This window comes from Molothrus ater, chromosome 14 (genome assembly GCF_012460135.2).
Source record: "Molothrus ater isolate BHLD 08-10-18 breed brown headed cowbird chromosome 14, BPBGC_Mater_1.1, whole genome shotgun sequence".
Taxonomy (NCBI): Eukaryota; Metazoa; Chordata; class Aves; order Passeriformes; family Icteridae; genus Molothrus; species Molothrus ater.
In genome coordinates, this window is record NC_050491.2 from 11,866,338 (window position 1) to 11,886,023 (window position 19,686).

At 43.6% G+C, this 19,686-nt stretch overlaps 1 protein-coding gene across 1 annotated transcript in view; it reads left to right on the forward strand.

Annotated features, from left to right (window-relative positions):
• The first annotated feature begins 542 nt into the window (after window positions 1-542).
• KLHL13 (kelch like family member 13) overlaps window positions 543-19,686 on the forward strand; it is an 80,666-nt gene continuing 61,522 nt past the window's right edge. Inside the window, exons 1-3 of the mRNA XM_036401890.2 lie at window positions 543-578; window positions 10,679-10,743; window positions 18,383-18,441. Of these exons, the coding sequence (XP_036257783.1) occupies window positions 18,422-18,441 (20 nt within the window). The 5' untranslated portion in view covers window positions 543-578; window positions 10,679-10,743; window positions 18,383-18,421. The remainder of the gene's footprint in view (window positions 579-10,678; window positions 10,744-18,382; window positions 18,442-19,686) is intronic.

Sequence of the window (19,686 nt, forward strand, 5' to 3'; positions counted from 1 at the left end):
CACTGGCACAGAGAAGCTGTGGATGCCCATTCTGGGAAATGTCCAAGGCCAGGCTGGATGGGGCTTGGAGCAACCTGGTCAAGGGGTTGGAACAGGATGGTCTTTGAAGTCCCTTCCAACCCAAACCATTTTGTGATTTTATGATTGTTGCTGCCTCTTTCTGTCCTCCCTGCTGTTCCCGCGGCTCTCCTGAAACACCAAGCTGCTGGAGACAAGCCCTGCTGGCAGACCTGCGACCGCTGTGCGCCGTGGCCTCTACCCTCTTTTCCTCCCTCCTTCTCTCCATCCCTCCCTCTCTCTTTCTCTGCATCCCTCCCTCTCTCTTTCTCTCCATCCCTCCCTCTGTCGGTCTCGCCGTCCGTCCGTCCGTCCCTCCCCTCACAGAGGCCCCGCCTCTTTATCCCGGTCCCGCCCCCTTCCCCGCGGCCCCGCCCCGCGCAGGCGCAGTGCGCGCGGCCGTGCGGTGACGCGGGGCCGGGCGAGGCGGGCCGGGCGCGCGCGGGGAGCGGGGCCGCGCTCGGCACTTCGGGGCCGCTCCGGAGCGGGACCGCGGCCGGGCCGGGCGGCCGCAGCCGCAGGTGAGGGCGAGGCGCGGGCACCCGGCTCGGTCCTGTCCCGCTCGGGGGCCCGGCGGGCGCCACGTCCTGCGGGGCCTCTGCGGCCGCGGGGGGAGCGGGGCCGCGCTCGGTGAGCGGCGCGGGGGGGCTGCCCCGCACCGGAGGGGCTGCCCCGCACCGGGGGTCTCCGCTCACCGGGGCCGCTCGGAGGCCGCGGGGCAGCGCGGGCTCCCTACGGGCGGGACGGCACCGGCGTGTCCCGGGTGCGCTTTGGGGGTCGGCGGGCGGTCAGCCCCGTGCCGGGGGCGGTGCGGGGCAGTGCGGTCCCCGCCGGGTCCCCCCCGTTCCAGCGGGGACCGGCGAGGGCTGCTCGGTGCGGGGCACAGCCGGAGCGCGCCGTGCCCGGCGGGGCAGGGACGGGGTCCGGCAGGACGGGGGTCACCGCTGGGGACACAGCGGGAGTGTCCCGGCCGGGGTCGCGGCTGGCGGCGTGTGCGGAGCGGCTGCGGAGCTTGTGCCGCTCGCAGAAAGTATCTTTAACTCTCCTTTTGCAGGCTTTGTTGTGCAGCCATTGTAATCGCTCTCTTCCTTCACCCGGCCCGTTCTGCTCGTCAGTGTTTATTGTTCCCTGGTCCTTAAATGGGCTGGATGAGGTCTGGGTGCAGGAAGGAGTTTTGTGGATTAGTTCTGGGATGCAGCCATTAAAAAGGGGGACGTAGCTGTAGGTTGTAATTAACTTGTCAGTTCCCTCTTCTCCCTGTTCTCATAAAATTTAGGCCAAGCTCTGTTTTTAGTAGGTACTGTTCAGGACTTTTCGCCTCCGTATGAAAAGTGAGATGTTAACTTAAGAACTCTAGGAGTCTTGGCTCGCCTCCTTTGTATGATTCAGGAGACGCAAGGTGCACATCTTTGTCAGTTTTGTATGGCAAAGGGCGCTTCAGCTTGGATGTTCTGAGTGTTAATGAAACTGATGCTGTCTTAGACCTGCTGTGAAATCTGCATCAGAAATACTTCCCTCGCTCATTTAAATATGCCTCATACATTTGAATAGAATGCCACAGAGGAGTTTTCCTTATTCTTTCCCTAGTGAGCTACACATGGAGATAATGCTAATGAATAACCTTCAGGGCACTCTTCCCACTTCTCTGATTTCATGGTAGAGCTTGTTCTGCAGTCCTGTTTAATACTAGAATATGCTGCAGAGTGTTGATAGTAAAAGAAAAATCGGTGTAGTAACTTGGATTAAATGCTATCCTGAACGTACTTCTTGTGATCTCTTTGATTCTATGATTTTCAAAATTGTGCTTCTAAACATTTTCTTTCACTTCTAAAGTTCAAAAAATTGTAGTGAGGTGCCAGCACAAATTAGCATGCTGCTCTGCTTCAAAGAAGCAAGACTGCTTTTTGTGAGCCAGTGACTCTAGGTGTCAAAAATGAATTAAAGCGACTTTGCCCCAGCCAGCTTTTTTTATTATTATTCCTTTAAATAATTTCTTCTGCTCTTCTGTAAAAGATTCACTAAGCTGAATGTCATCTGAGGCTGTAGTTCAACTGTACCTAATGTGTAGCAGTAATTGTGGCTTGGAGACTTCTGCAATTCGTGGCATCATTGGCACAACTTCTGGTGATGTATGAAGCAGATCAGCAGATGCACCCAACCAGAAGAAAAGGGCCCAGATTGCCTGGTCTGGTTTGCAGTGGAGTCCCCCAGATGCCAGCAGAGCGTGTCCATGGAGCAGTGCTGAGCACTGGGATTCTCTCAGGCAGCCAGGGGGCCAAGCAGGGAAGGGAGCACATGCAGCTGGTATGGGAGCCTCAGAGGGGAAGTGAGATGTAGCTCTGCAGGAAGGGTTCTTCTGCTGGCACATGACCTGTCTAGAGGCACAGTGGGGTTGGGCATACAAAGGAAGACCTTGCCTTTTCCCCCTGAATTCCAGGCCAGGTTGGATGGGGCATTGAGAAACCTGGTGCAGAGGGAGATGTCCCTGCCCATGGCAGGGGGGTTGGAATCAGGTGATCCTTGAGGGCCCTACCAACCCAAATTGTTCTATGAATTCTAGTCTCAAGTGTGGTTTTTCCTTTGTTTTGTTTTCCAACGGGCTGAGAAAAATGCTGGAGTTCTTGAAAAAAAAAAATCAACAAGCTATCTCATGTTGAATATATCTCAGTGTGATTCAGTACTTCTGTGGTTTCTTTGACAATGGTGATCAAGCCCAGGTTGTCTGGATCTAAGGGTATCATTGAAGTTACCTCCAGGGCTCTGTGTTCTTGGTGTGGTCTAGCTGTTAGAGAGGGATCATTAATCAACACTACAGAGAAAGTGTTGGTAGCGATTCCAAAGGAATCTGCAGTGTGTTCTGCTGGGAGTGTTTCTGCTAGCACCACTCTATCACCTCCACAAACACCACGAGCAAAGCTGTCAGAAATGCTCGTGTTTTTCATGGTTGTTAGGTTGCGGAAATAGTTGTGATGCCTAGCATATGGCTTTTCTTTTTTTTTCCCTTTACTATTTTAGATGATATATCTGTGCTGGCAAAACTTTCTGTGAAACTGCACTATGGCAAAAATTGAACAATTATGGAGTGTTTTAAGAGTAGCAGCCTCAGAACATATTCAGTGTTTGGCTGTTTCACTGTATCAATAGTGGAAAACTTTTCTAATGACTCTTAATAGCTTATCAGAGTTGATTTTGACAGCCTGGGGCTGGGTTCACAAGGATGGATGCTTTTATCACAGATCTGGCATAGTGTTTATGGGTGTCAGTGTGAGTGGGAGGTAAAAGCTTAAATAGATGGGGCAACATATGTTCTGCTTTCCTTTCAAGGTTCTCTACTTTCAGGTCTTTTTCATTCTCACAGCTGTATTGCATTGTCAGAGTACTGTCTGGAAACATTTTTATGGTTTTCTTTTTAACTATTTGTGATGCAACAGATTTATTAAAATTGTGAGATTAGAGCTTCGTGGATAAATTAGAACCACTGCTGTGGAAGAAACTTTTCTTAGCATATTGGCTCTCCTTAAGCTAAGTGTCTTTGAAAAGCTACAGAGTAATTAACCAATGTTAAATTGTAGCCTCTGGTGCACAGGCACGCTTTCAGTGGGCGTTCAGGGGAATTGAAAAAAATTTCCAGTTTTATCTGAATTATGATTATGAAATTATTCATGATTATGAAATATTATGAATTATTTCCATAAAGCTTTGTCTCTCAGGCCTTTACAGGGTAGGAGGTGTTTTGGGGTGAAGGTGTGCCTATGCCATGCAGTGCAGGCAGCCAATAATCCTGTACAGGAGGTTCTGACCAGGCTGTAAGTGCATTGGGGAGGGAAATACAGGCAGCTGGAGTGTGTCACTTGGTACTGCTGACAGAAGTGTTTCAGAAGTGGAGTTCCTGAAGATATCTTTTGAATTTTGAGGTAGAAAGGGACCTGTTTGAACCCAGGAGGAGCTTTCAACCTGCAACAAAATTAAATCTGACTCCTTTAATTGACTTGTGTATTTCAGAAGACTAAGAAAATTTGGGTGATTTTCCATGTTCAGTGTCCTGTAATGAATTTGATGTCTTCGATGCCTGTTCTGAGAAGCTGGTTTCAAGTGAGTTGGCTGTACTACTTTTTGAAGAATGCCCCAGTTATTGATTTGTATTATTGAGGTTTTTGCTTTAAACTTGCTGTAGGAAATACGTAATTCAATTTCTTTTTATGGAAACAGTGCTTTGTTAATACTAATGGCAATGGTCATATGATTCCTTGGGGCTTTTGTTTTACCTTCTTTGTGACTGATGCAGCTGCTTGGTGGTGTGTTCTGTAGTTGTGAAATGTGAGATTTGTTTGGCAATGCCAGCTATTCTGCTTGGTTTCTTTAATGTGAAATATTTCAAATATGAACAAACTTATGTACAGGAGAAAGTACAAATGAAAATGGTTTGTGAACAGAAGTTTTGCTTTTAAATAAGTTCTTAGAGCTTTTGCCCTGACTTGTAGCTGCTTAAATTTTGGGGAAAACTTCGGACCTTTCTCCATTTCCCTGTTAAAGAGCATCAGTCTTACCAGGTGCCCCATGCCTGCTGGAGTTATCACATTGCACATTTTGCTCTCCCTTTTCAAGAGCTCCTTCTCTGGAGGGTGCCCAGACAGTGATGCACATGAGAGGCAACTGACAGAGCAAATCTGCTGCTGTGCTCTGTGCAGGATGGGACCAGAGCAGACCTGCTTGCAGTAGGCAAAGCAGCAGGACCATTTACCTGTGATGTCAGACACTGGCTTTGGCTCCTCCTGCCTCCTGGCACATGGACTAGTTTGTCCTGCCTCTCAGAAGTCTCTTTATTTGCCTGAAGTGGGAGGTGTAAGCTGCTTTAGGACAGAGGTCCTGTCTAAGCTGTTCCACCTTGCAAGAAGAGAAGCAGTTGGCACAAAGCTTATGGGAATGTGGTGCATGGATCTCATGGTTAAAACTAGGGATGGGGTGATTTGAGTGCCTGTCCTTGCTCAGAGGACTTAAAGTATGAGTTCTAACAAATATTGCAGTGCTCAGCTACTCATCATGTGAGTCCTGTTATGAATGTTAATTTCCATCTTTGCAGGGCAGTGGGGGAAGAACTTTGTTCCTTTTTTCTTGGTGGTGAAAATAAACTCATTTTATCAGTCTGTTATTCAGAAATCACAGACCAGGATGACAAGTGAAAACCATGGTGCATGGTAAATGAGCTTAATTCACACCATAACCATCTGGTCAAGTGCCAATTGTTATGAGGAAGGTGAGGTGCCATGTGATGAAAAAAAATCAGCAGAATGAGTGTGAGTGATTATGATTAAATATTAGAGAGAATCTTATAGGCTGAAAAAAGCAAGGATAAATGTGAATTTCAACCCAGTTCCTTTTTCCTGGTTGTTCTTTGGGATCTTCATGTGAGTGGTGTGTTCTAGTTTAAGTTGAATGTGTTCCACATGCGTTTAATTTGGTATTGTGAGTATTTTGATTCCTTTGAATAACTGACCTTATCTGATAATGCTAATGGAGGTATCCAGCAGTATGTTAAGATGATGATCTGAAATACCCAGCACATTTTTACTGTATTGGATTTCTGAAGTCGAAGCTCTGGTTCTGTCATATATGATTGCAGTATGTTTTTTACATTTTAAAATAATTCTGTAAGAAAACAATGCAAAATATTTCTTTCAAATTTCAAACTTCTTCATAGACTTGTTAGGATTGAAAATTAAGCAGAAGTTTCACACTCAGATGGCAAAATCCGATGCTGGAGACTTTGGAGACAGTTTGGTGCTGCAGGTAATTCATCAAATGTGCCTCTGGGTGGTCCTGCCTTGTGCCCTGATCTCCTGGGGCAGCTCCATTGGCAGAGCTCATGCTTCAGTGATTGCAGGATGATTTCTTTCATGCTGCTTAGCTCATGGGAAACTTACCCACTCAGAAATGTTTTTATCAGTTTGCTAACTCACCCTGTGGCTACACCTTGCAGGTGGAGGCAGGAATCATGTCAGGAGGTGAGTGGAGGGAAAGCAGCAAAGCTTCTCCCAGCAGATGCTGGGAATGGAGCATCAAACTCAGCTCAGCAGGACCAGGGCATTGCTCCCACTTCAAACTTGTCATGTTTCCAGATGCCATTAAAGAACCCTTCCTGGGATTGCTGTTCTCCAATTAGCTTTCCATCTGTGAGGAAGCTGAATGATCCATGTAACACTTATATTCATGTTTTCAGGTAAATGTTTATATTCAAGCAGAAATTCTACACTACACTAAGGAAGGGGGAAAACTTTTTCTTAGTTCTGGAGGATTCAAACACTGCCCTGCATCCTGCTGACAGATACCTGGCTCTTCAAGGGAGCCAAGAGGGAGAAATGGGTTGCTCTTCTGCCTTTTCAACTTTTGGCTTCTCAGTGCCTGACACTCAACCAGTTTCAGTGTTACAAAACACATGGTTCTGGGCAAGTGTATGGCTGCCCACAGTTTTTGAATAGAATTGAGGAAGTGAGTAGCACATCCGTTATTTAAAGAAAGCTGCAAGCAGCACTAGAATCCTACAGACGTGGGCATGTGTTCTGTATATATATATATATTTTTTTTTTTAGAAGCTGATTATCCACCATGGTGCCAGAATTGTAGAAGACTTGTGTTAATATTTTATGCCTACCACCCCCCCATCATCTTTCATCTCAGTGTTATAACTTTTTAAGTAGTAGCAACTACAAGTTACAAAATACACATGAGGTTGTATTGCTGATAGTTATTAATAAGTATATTTTATTGCTTTTTTATGTTGGAAGATTTTAACAGGAACAGTGTTATGAGTTTTGCTCTCTTCAATGTTAACTTATAGTATAGCAATGATTTTATAGTTAGAAATTTATTCTGGGCTCTTGTGTTTGTTGTTCTGAGGAAAGCTTGTTTTTATACAGTGGAATTAAGGTATTTCCACCAGGGTGTATGTCCTATGAGACATACAAACAAAAGACTTTGCAAGCTTACACATTGAAGCTGGAAATTAGGAATTAAACACTTAAACTACAAAGGAATTGGAGGATAAATCTAGATAAGTCAGCAATATTGAATTTACCAGGTTGCTTGAGCTGCCTTATGCTGCTCCCTTGGTGGCTCTGCAAATCTGACCAGTCTCTTGTGGTTGCTCACCTTTGTCATGGGGAAGTAAATGTGCCAACATTCACTGTCTCTGCTCCTTATTAGTACCAAACTGGGTAGTACCAAACACTGACATGGGCAATGATAAAAGGACTCTTGTGGGGAGTTTTGTGATCCAAGTGAGGCTTGGTACCATATTTTACCCCTGCGTCTGAGAATTTTGTCCTTAATGTCCAAACAGAGTTCTGTTATTTAAAGGATAAGAGTAATGAGATGATCATGTTATCACCTGTCTTGGGCTTGGTAGAAGTGCTGCAAACTCATCATTTATCTCAGTGATGTTGGTGGTATCACTTGCTACAAGACAGCCTGGCCTGTACCTTTGCAAATCTTTTTCAGGAATGGTTTAGTACCTTGTCTTAATGTAAATTTTGATATGTGGAGGAGTTTGCTGTGAGACTCAAAATGAACCATGGTAGAACTCCCCTAGCCCTTCCCTTTAGCAAGAAGGTAAGGACTCTTGAGATTTTTGTTCCTACTGCAATTCCTTATTTTTTTTTCATGGTGTTCTAGCTGGTGTGCCTGCCTGATGATAATTGAGAGCCACAGTGATGCACCTCATTATGATAGCACCTCCCATGTGCAGAACAAAAAGGCAGTTTCTGTTCCCTTCCCAAATCTTGCTATGCTGATGTAGTCTTTCTTCCACTGTTTTTTTTTCCTGGTGTTTGGTGGCAGTGGGTGGGGTTGGGTATGACTGTGTATAGGAACTGTTACAACTGTTGGTAACGCCTTAGTAAGCGAGTAGTCCAGCCTGTGGTGGTGACAGTTTTCTCTTTCTTGTAGCCCTAAGGTGATGTGGTGGACTTTTACCAGCATGTCTTGCCTTCCTCTAAGGGCAGGGGTTTGTAAGTGTTACTGTAGGTGCTTACATGGCTCTCCTGGCTCATGGAGCTCCAAGTTATGTCTTTTCTGAGAGAAAGGGCTGAGCAGATGTACACTGGACTTGTCCTCCTCTTAAAATTGATTTCTTCAGTGATGATGAGTGTGCCAAATGCCCTGGCTTCTTTGGGATGACAGCAGGGATTTCTTGTCTGCTGCTGGCTTTCTCTTGCTGTTGGATATCATTCCTAGTTTGTAGGAGCAGAAAATACTTCAGTAAGGGGGTTGTAAACCTTAACTCTGGCAGCTTAGACATTTATGTGAGCTCTTCTGCAGAATGTCAACCAAAATAAGCTGGAGTGGCTTTAACAGCCTAAATAATCACTCTTTGTATTGGTTGATCCTGAGTAAATAGGTTAGAAAGTACTTAAGAGCAGCTCAGCTGGAGCCTTATGGCAGAGAGCAGGGACAAGCAGCCAAGGGTGCTGAGCTCTTCCATGGCACAGCTGTTCCTAGAGGAGGAGATCCAAACCTAGGGCAGAGGTTCACAAGCTGAAGGGCTGCTTGGAGGCAGAAATGTGGTTTTTCCCTACAAATAACCCTGTGATTACAGCTGAAATAAGAAAATTCCACTTCATCATCCTCATGGGGAATGTCTGTGTTTTCTGGTTAGGCTGTAATGATCTGCTGGTGTGGAGTGAAAGAAGTGATTAAATTTAAACAGATTTCATGTGGAAGCAGGGGATGGCAGTGCTGGCACCCTTGTGGTGGTGCTGCCTTGTGCCAGGGCACGTGGTGTGGGGCTGCTGTGCAGCAGTGCCTTGTCTTCCCCACCTGTGTACAGAAGAGTCCATGTTTTGGTTGTAACCAGCTCCCACTACTAGTCCAGATTCTTTATTCCTTAGTAAAATTAATGCTAGGAGGGACTTGGGCTGGAAAACATGAATGTGCGAGGTAGGGGGTTGCATGACAACACTTCACAGTCTCAAACAAGGAGTCAGGAATAAATAATGGCAGAAAAACAAATGAGAGGAGGAAAAAATGAATGGGTCAGAGGAGAAAATGCTGTCTTTGTATTGACTTTATTGTTTCAGTGCCATCCCAGATGTGTCTAACAAGTCTGCCATTGTCTGTGATTTTCATTACTAAGAGCCTTTCACCAGGCCCTGCAGTGTAATGCTCGTGTGTGTCACTGGGGCAGCTGACACGGCTCTGCCACCCTGCAGGTTGGGCAAAATGTCCTCATAGGGCATGGGGGGAGCTGCATCTTACTCCTGGTTTTAAAGGGAGTAAGAAACCACCAAAAACTACTTTCTACCTTCATGTCTTTCTGGCCTTCTTTGCCAAAACAAACTGTGTGAGAGGCTTCCTGGTGAATTGTGTGTGCCATTTCTGACACAATGGTATTTTAGTTCTGGAACTTGAGTCATTCTGATTGCTGCTATCCATAGCTGTGCATATATGAAAGCAAAACAATGTGACACACTTTAAGGAGGAGTATCAAAAGCTTCATAAAATGAGACTGCCATAGCCCCATATCTTCAGGTAAATCCTTTGTTTTGGTTCAAAACTTTAAATAGTACTTCTGATCCATTGTTATTGGTTAACTTGCACTTTCCTAGTGATTTTGTTGTTAGCATTGCTTTATTGTTTTAACTGGATAAATAATTTGATTGGCAAGGGCTTGTAATTGAAAAAAATACTGTTCATTCATTGAATTATAGAAGTGACCTTCACTTTCTGGTGCTAATGGTGTGAATATGGGTTGCCAAGTGCAATGTTTTTATTTTTTTCTTTTCTGAGAGGAAATGCAGAGGAAATGAAACCCAGCAGCATTATTGCCAGCATTTCTTCACTCTGCTTTATGTTAGAACTAATTAAAAAAAATTAATGCCAGTGCAAATAACAGCACTGCTGATTGCTCCTTGTGTTTTGGGGTAACTGCCTGCTGTTCTCCTTTCAAATTGGTTGTGCTGTATTTTCAGCATTAAAAAGAAGTGCAGTGTCTCCTCCTAAATCCCTCTATCCCATTGTTCATGGCTGTAAGATGACTTTTCACTGTAACTTTGTGCTATTTCAGCTCTGCTGTGACTGCTGCTCTCTGTGCAAGCCCAGCACAGCTTCCTGCTGTGGTAGCAGCTGCTGGGGGGAATTTGTGAGAAGGGGGCTTGGCTTGGGGTCATGGTGCAAGGTATTACTTCTTTTAGGACTTCTGTACCTCCTGTGGCTTGTGTGCACTTTGTGATTGACATGAAGTCGTGGCTGTGGTTCTGAAACAGTGTCTGCCTGAGTAACTTCAAGGCAAAAATTAGATCTGGCTTTTTTTTCTTCTCTGCTACTGTTGAAATAGAATTTTATGTGGAGCTGTGATCTTGTGGGATTCTGTATGAAATATTCCATACACGTGGAAAAGAGCAGGATGCCACAGATTTTTAGTGAGTTATGTGAACTTTCCCTTCAGGCAAGAAGCAGGGCTATCCAATTTTCCACTCACACTAGAGACAGAGCTCAAAGGGCTGCAGGAGCCAATAGTTAACTCTGTTGGAGATGCTCTACCCTGCAGTTCTTTAAAATAACATCTACCGTGGATAATAGTGTGCAAACGTGTGTGACAATTTTTTTCTCTTCCCACACCTTGTTCTAGATGTCAAAATTAACCTGGACTGCTTGGGAATGGCGAAACATAGCCCTGGGATCCTGCCATGAACAGTAAGAAAGCTGAGATACTTTGTGTATGCAAATAATTTTCTTTTAGTGACTAAACCCCAGTGAGACAATTCCTGTTCAATTAACACAACCAGGCACACATCGTGCAGCTGGGTGTGGAGGTGCTCCCAGCTTTCCAGGCAGTGAAGAGGCAGCAGAGTGTGTCAGAGGGGTGGACCAGCAGGGGAGCATTCTTTGGGAAGCTGTGCATTATTACTCTAAATACAGAGAATATATGCCTAAAAAGTATTATCAAGTGGGGAGGTCTCTGCAGTCAGGATGGCATTGGAGGTGGGAAGCTGCTAGGGGTGGTGCATTAAGAAATTATTGAGGTGGTAGCTGAAGGATGCTTTCCTGCAATGAGTAATTATATTGTGAGACTCCATTGTTACCCAGTGTATAATTATATCAAGACTCCATAGTGATGGGATACCTTGAGTGCAAATTGGATTGAAATGTGATTAGATAAATTAGTGGAAGGAAAAAAAATGAATTTTGAAGTGCTCAAGGCTGAATTCCAGATGCAGTTTGTGGGAGGAAGCTGCCAGGAGGCTGTGTCCTTTCACTGCCACTGCTCCCGAATTGATGCTGTTGGACAGGTAGCCTGGCTGGTTAGGTCTCCACTCTGAGCTTTCCTGTCCCACTTTTGTGTGGTGCTTTTCTTATATGAAACTTAGTGTGTAACAGAGGTTGATTAAACAGTTTGTGTAACCAAGAAAGCAAGATAGCTTTGAAGATATTCTTGAGTGCGATCAAAATATTCAGATATTTTTGTGTTGTTGGTATCCTGATACTTCCTAGCTTGAAGGATGTGTAAATATTCATGTATGTACATGCTCTGTATTCTTTACATAGCCTTTTCCAGATGTTGCAGTAGACATCCTTAAATTAACTAATTGAAAATTATTCTAATTAATTTTCCTGGTACAAAATAGATTACTTGAGAGACTGTGTGGGTGAATAATATATTTGCAAAGTATCAACAGTGTCTGCAGAAAACCTACACAATTTGTCAGCCTTCACTGGGACAGAAATTAGAAGGCTTTTGTATTGTTACATATAATAATTTGGATCTAGTCCATTGAAAATGTACATCTCTTGAAAACTCCTGCAATCTAAACTCTTCACAGCACTGTAAATACTTAACATGCAAATGTTAAAATGAAAACATATTTTATTTTCTTTTGTAGGACTCTGACCATGTCATGTTTAATTCTTCCATGGGAGCAGTTTTTTCCCAAGGGTTTTCAAAAGCTGGTTTATATCCTTGAGATGTTAGGCACTGTGAATATCTTGAAAATATCAGGACTCTCATTTGATGAACAAACTATAATTGTTCAATTCTTGTAAATCAAATCACAGAGCCTTTAAGTTCTTTATTAGTAGAGCTGATAAAGACACAGGAAGCTTAGTGCTTTGTACAAAGTAGGGTATGTCACTCCAGCAGATTCTGCTAAGGCTGATTACTTTTGGCTTTCTGAGAAGTTTGTTCAGCTTACCTGAAAAAAATAAACGTATATATTTGTAGAATATTAAATAGCTTTGAAATTTTTCCAGAATGCAGCTAAAGCTTCAGTTTACTTTTTCTGATTGTAGATTGACTGAGCTAACAATTTAAGCTGTGCTGCTCAGAGGTAAAGCATTGCTTCGTTTTGAACTGTCTGATTTAGCAAATTGACTGTTTGAGAGGTTGGGACATCTAGAATGATCCTGGGTTTTTTTTTTACCTTCTAATCAGTTATCTAAAGGTTCTGTGGCTTCTCTACTGGTCTTTCCTTCAACGTGGTTATTTGAGCCAAAAATGCTGGACTGTTGTTGTACTGGTGTTCAAGGTCCTTGAGTTTGGGACTTTCTTAATGTCCATTTCTAGCACAAATATCATCAGAAATCCAAATCTCATTTTGCTTTTAAAGCTGTTGTGTTAGAAAACATCCATGTGCCACTAACTGAAGCTGAATGACCAACATGGGACGTGCATCCTACTCAGCTCTCGTGTCATTTGTGAGGCTTAGGGTAAGGCAGTGAGTGTGCAGGAGTGTGAGCAGGTGTGCATGAGTGTGCAAGAGTGTGAGTGAGTGTGCAAGAGTGTGAGCAGGTGTGCAGGAGTGTGAGCAGGTGTGCAGGAGTGTGCGTGAGTGTGCAAGTGTGTGAGCGGGTGTGCACAAGTGTGAGCGGGTGTGCGCGGGTGTGCGCGGGTGTGAGCGGGTGTGCAAGAGTGTGAGCGGGTGTGTGTGGGTGTGCATGAGTGTGAGCAGGTGTGCAAGGGTGCGAGCGGGTGTGCATGAGTGTGAGCGGGTGTGCATGGGTGTGCGCAGGTGTGAGCGGGTGTGCGAGAGTGTGAGCAGGGGTGCAAGAGTGTGAGCGGGTGCGAGCGGGTGTGCACGAGTGTGAGCGGGTGTGCCAGAGTGTTCGCCGGTGTGCGCGGGTGTGCGCGAGTCATTTCAGTGCTGGTGCCATTTCCGGGTCTGCTCAGAGCAGCCTCACAAGGACACCACAGGACCATGGATGCCTCTAAGTTATTGCAGCCGGGTGTTCCCTGAGCTCCCACCTTTGCCCATAACAGCACTGCTCAATTGGGACGCCTGCTGTTGGAGATCATACCGACTAACTTCACCTAGGAGCATTCTTCTGAGGCCTTTATTTGCATTTGTAGATTAGGAGAAGCCTCCAGGTAAAGGACATTGTTGATGGAAGTAACAGCAGGAGGGAAGGCTGGAAAGTGATTCCAAGGTGCCTTGCCATAAGGATACTTGAATGGTAGCAATTAGGAAATACCAAGGATTCAATTTCTCAGTGATGCAGGTGGTTCTGATACTCTGGTATGTGATGTAGGAGAGGGTGCCAAAAGGTTTACAGCAGAGAATGGGAAAATGGACTTTATTGTTCTGAACTTTCTTTGCTTTTATTGCCAGGTAATGTATACTGGCTATCTGGGAGTTGCTTGTGAAGGCTGGAAGATTTCAGTCTGCTGAAGTGTGTGTGCATTGTTTTACCAGGAGGTTTCACAGGCTTTTACTTCTTGTTTTCATCACTTGTTTCCAGTCTGGTGTGAACTGGCCTTTTCATTAACACTTCCAGAGTAGTTGGTGCCAGTTGGTGCCTCTAAATCTGTGACACAGACTGTCCAGAATGGAGCTCCTGGAGAAAGGAAGCAATCCATGGGAGGTAAGACTCCTAACTTTGTACTGTCAGCACTCTTGGGAGATAATGATTGAAAACCTTCCTCCAGTCATGAGCATGGAGGCAGAAGCTCACGTTACCTTTAGGAGAGGGGTGGCATGGAAGCTGCTTTGTTGTCTGGACATGGCAGACAGCAGGAGTTGTGGGCATTGCCACTGGTAGGGGCCTGCTCTGCATTGTGGCTGTAGGAGCAGCAGTGGGAGGACAACAGCATTTTGGGCAGCTGCCACTGATAGATCATCTGGGTGCTGTGCACAGCTCTGAACAATGCTTGGACCTGCAGCTGGGGATGACAAGAGGGTGCAGATGTTTGAGGCAAGGGCAGAAGAGACAGAGCAGTGCTGCTGTCCAGGAGCAGAGCTGAACCCGGGTGAGTCACTAACCTGTCAGGTCATTGTGGCTCTTGCAGGAGCTGGCTTGTCTCACTCTTGCTTTCCTGTGTTTTGGGGCACTGCTCCCTGCTGCATCCTTGTCCCCTCCCTGTGCTGGCATCTTAGACTCACTGTCACTGCAGTGTGTCATCTGCAGCCTGTTCCTTGTCCCCCTCTCCCAGGCTGGGATTGCTGTGTGGGAAGATGATCTCGTTAGGGCTCAAGGGAATGGAGGAGAAGTCCATTCATTCCTTGGGACTGGATGATGCTGTGCTGTAATTGCTGAAGCTCCCAGTGTTGAGAGTGTAATATAAGGGCATCCAACCTAGGTCTGTCAGGCTTAGCACAGCTATTCAATATAAACCCAGCATTTTCTTCTTGCCTTTGGTGCCATTTTACACTGCAGGTGTTTTACTTAGGTGTGATTTATATGTGGTGTATTAATGACTCTATCTGCTTCAGGGAACTGTTTTCTCTTTCTGTGTGAGTGAAATACTATACCAAGAAGCTTGGGGTTTTTTAATACTTGAAGTATTACTGAAGACTTCTAAGCTTGTGTGAGCGTGCTGAAGCTTGTTTTATTTTGTGTTTCTAGAATATGTTGAATAAAATTTTTATCAAACATTTTTAAAATACATTATTGAAGGCCATTCTGTAACTGCCGTTGTAAAGCATGGTAGCACTGCTTTTGGTGGGCAAGACTTCTTCACAATTGCAAAATTTCCATTAGGATAAGATCTGTTCTGCTACCTAGAGTTGTATTTTGACTGTTGGCTTCATTTATGACACTGAGTTTTTCAAAATACAGCACTTTGTCTGACTGAAGCTAATTGGTAGCTTCAGTTATATTTTCTACAGTCTATAATTATGGGTTACTTTTGTGTCTGGACTCGATTTTTATAGAAAATGTTTAAGTACTTATATACTTCTGGTTTATGGGTGGAAGTCAGTAAATTATTCTACTTGGTAATGATTATCAGGTGATAGTTGATATAGGGTAATGCTGCTCTTGGGTAATGCTGCTCTGATGCCTGTTATAAAAACTGGGAGGCTGTGCTATTCTCCAGAAATGTGTACGAAGTCCATGCTGAAAACTGCCTACATCAGGATAGTCTGCATCTGACCTCTAAGATGATAATACTTTTTTAGGTATATCTTCTCTGTGTTTAGAGAGAGATTCTCTTACTGCACTTATATAGAGATTAAAACCATTCTTTTAAGAGCACAGTTCAATGTCAGATTGAATCAGTTGCTGCTGGAGGGGACAGTGCTTCTTCCTTCTCTCTTTGCCCAGTGGGTGCTGGGGATTTGCAGCTGCCCTGGAGAGCAGCATCTCCCTGTCCCTCTGGTGGGACAGCACTGGCTGTGCTGGCTCTGCTTGTCCCTCACAGCTGCTTGCTGGTGGTTTCTGCAGCTGGGTCCAGCACAAGGTAGGCAAGGGGTGGTTGGGTGAAACCAAGGAGGTGGGGCTGTGGTGTTCCCAAGGGAGAATTCAGCCTCTTGCTCCCGTGCATTTCACCAGCACTCTGCTTTTCAGCAGTTGTGTTTTGTTAGCTGTGATTCAGGTTGTTTGCTGTGCTGGAGGAAGGTTGTCTGCTGTGTTACCACTGTGGGTCAGGCTCAGTCCCAGCATCTGCTGTGTGATTTCTGAGACTCATTTAAACCCAACTTGGCTGCTGTAGGAGTGATGTTTGTGAGGTCTGGCCTCTGACCTGACAGGTGTTTCTCACATTCCCTGGATGCTCACGTTTGCCCTTGAGGATGTGTGGGCTTGTTCATTCAATGGCTTCCTGCACACTTTGTCACTCCTTGGCATGCCTCGTGTCACTCATTTGCTGTTGTTTCTGAAGAGCTGGCTGTAACTGATACAAGTAACCTACATAAGCAGTGTGCACTATCAACCCTGAATAATCTAGAGCTTCCTGACAGATGAATTACAGGCATAAAAATAAGTTTCACAGGGTATCCACCATGTGAGCTGCATTCAGTGGCATCTGACAATGCATATAGTGTGTTTGCCTTGTGGAGTTGGAAGTAGAAGTAGTTTAACTTCTCAGGAACGCTCAACAATTTTACATGGGTCTCAACCACACCTCTTTTAAATTGTATTCTTGTATTCCTGTATTCAGGCTGAAGATGGTTGGAGCAAATGTAATGGTTTATATAGGAAATGAATCCTTATTCATTAATAAATGTACTATTTTTGGCAATTCTGAAAGAATGATGTAAAAATATAACAGCAGCTACAAGTGCAAAACAGAGACCTCAGGACCTTGCACACTAGTGAGAAATTCAGCTCCTGACAGGGGCATGCAAGTTTGTGCTGGTGATCAGATTTGTCCATCCTGTGGCAGAGGTATAAGCAGAGGTGTGAATTTCTGATATTTGCATGCTGGGAATGTAGAATCAACACTGAGGATGATAGAAGCTCTATTGCTAAAGATGAAAGTTGACAAAAATTTTTCTGAGTATGAAAAATTCTATTTCAACATGGAATTTTTTTGATCCCTTCATACTGTTGTGTAATGTATTGGTCTCATTAGAGAAGCCTGTGTAGTGTCCACAGGTTGGTAAAACAAGGACTGAGACTTAAGCACCATTCCCAATTGCAGGAACCACACTACACATCACACAGGACTTCACAAATAATGGAGTAATGATGGTAGCAAAGCAGCTCAGGTGATGTGGCACTTTTTGAGTGCTAGTTTTGTGATGGAGGATGGATAAAATCCATCCCATTCACTCAGCAGACTTCTTTAAAAGAGAAGAACCTAAAGTTTATTTGAAACAAGAGGATGTCCTGAGGTGTAACAACATCAAGAGTTAAGAACCACTTTATTCTGCCAGCTGCTGTAGTGTCAGTGGGAGGGAGTGGGCAAGTTAGCTGCTATTAAACAATTCTGTTTGATGCTGTCTCAGTTGTGGCATGTTTAAAGTATTGCAAAGCATACACTGAATTTATAATTCATGCTTACAAATACTGTGTGCTATTTCCTTCCATAAAATGTCTAAGTCTGCTTTAGCAAAATAAGATTTTAGACAGGCTCTTAAATTAGGAGAGCTTGTGTCTACTCTCTGAAGTCAAAATTTTATTTGTCATGGTACAGAGCACTTGAAGGGGAGAGGATGATTTGCAGAAGCTTTTATTTTCTGTTATATATAAGCTGCCACTGTGACCTTATCTAAAAAAATTTGCTTCTGTATCTTTAAAGTATTGACTAAGAAAGTGAATTTCTTATTTGGGCTGTTAATTAATAGCAAATTGCTTTAAAGAAATACCCAGTGCATAGAGCTACTAATTTTTTATAATTCAGTTATGTTTATAAATGTAAAATATATAACAGACTGAAAAGCTGAAGAGTGTCTCTTCAGAAGTATTGCCTAGTTTATATTTTTCAATGTTTGCTAATAATAAATGTCAGCAAATAGAAATGTTACAACTTTTTCACTGTCCCTTCAAGTGGAGGTATGATTTCACAAGCCAGAATATAGTCTGTAGTCTTTCATTTTTCTTTCATTTTGGTTAAAGGCTGTAAGATACCATACTCCTGAGACATAAAAAAAAAAAAAAAAGAACTAGGAGTTTGTTTATCAGCTGTATTAGATCTTAGAAATGGAAGTCATTAAGATTTTGGCCTCTTCTGTACAAATTAATGTGATTACGTCTTGCTTATAAATAATTTGAGCCATTTCTCTCTCCCTTAAAAGGTGGCTTTAATGAGTCACAGCTTCCATTTTAGTAAATTGTTCATGGGATAGGCAGGCTCAGGAACAACTGGGTTAAACCAAGAGATTATTTGAAAAATCTAGGGCATGTGCTCTCTGTTCACTTGATTAGTTTTCATAATTCATCCTTGTTTGCACAGCAAAGAGCAGCCTAATGCATGCACACAGGAAGCACTTTTCTTGCTTTTGTGCTCCTTCATCTCTGTAATATTACCAGAGAAAGTAAGTGAAGTGGGGAAACAGATTGTGCATGTTTGGAACAAATCTTGGTTCATTTTGTGAAAATCCATGGGATCAGAGAGCCAGGTGCTATTTGGGGATGTCTGTCTGTGACTCTGCTTCAGTTCTTTTCTGTTTGACTACAGGTGCATGAAGAACAGAGGAGATATTTCCGCTTGTCAGAGATGATGTGGAGAGACTCTTTGTGAGTAACTGATGTGTGTTTTCTAAAAAGCCCAAAATGCTAACGTGGGAATTATTTTATGTTTTTTTTTAATTCTCTAACTTAGAGTAACTGTGCCATTTGTCTAAAAGTTTCATTTGGGTCTGGGAAGCTGTGAGTGTAGAGCCCTTCACGGGAACCATGATAAAGCTCATTGTTGAAGGAAAGAGCTGGAGGACAAAGCCATTTGTGGTTTCATAAGGGATTAACCACAATGCTTCACTTGTCTGAAGTGATCAGTCTACCAAAGGCTTTTACTATTGGCTGCTCAAAGTGCTCTAGACTGCAGTAAAACCCCTGACATGGTGGGCATGGGGATCCTTTAGCAGGGTTTACTTGTTTCTTGTAGAAGTTTATTCTGCATGGCAGGTTCTTGACATTTTATTGTCCTTGTCCAGTTTTGGATTGCATATCTTCTATATCTGCTGTAAAGATGATGGGAATAACAGCAGTCAGTAGAAGCTTTCCTTAAAGTTTTCAGTTCTTTTCTGCTGGAATAAACAACAATATTCTGAGATCAAGCAGCTAAACCACACTGCTAAAGTATTACAGAAAGAAAGAACCTCCATGGTGGAATATAACTGTACCTAAAGAAGTACTTAAAGGATTTGCTTTTGTGGAGACAAAGTCGTTTTTAGAGAGCACAATTAGGTGATGCAATGTCTTATTTTTCAGATGGATTCCATAAAAATGCTGTGCTTTTAGTGCTATAGGCTCCTCAGCCAGCATTCCTTTGGAGTAATTAGTCCCAGTGTTTCCTTTTTTTTGCCAGATTTCCAGTAACAGTTGTGAATTAAAGCAGCATGTTATTTTAGGATTTTCCGTGATAGCCTTTGTGCTTCTTTTTTTTTGTGTGTAAGTATAATATGAGTAATGTGTTCTTGAGTGCTTTCTTTTAAACCATAAACTTTGATACTCTGGAGCTGCTGCTTTGTTCTAATGATAATTATCTAGGAGAATAGTGCCTTTGTGGACAACTTCAGGGCTTTTCTTGGCAAGGAAGAGCTCGAGTTAGAAGAACTGCTCTTACCTCAGGCACCTTGATTTCTAAGTTTTCCTATGTTTATATCATTAAAGCTACACAGTGAAATTTTTCTTTGTTCTTTTCTTGAAGAAAAATCCTTTTATTACAACAGACTAGTAATTGCTTCAACTCCTAGGTAGGAACCAGTCTGGGTTCCTACACATGACTTGCCTTTCTTGTTACCTGGATCTAAGAGAAGTGTT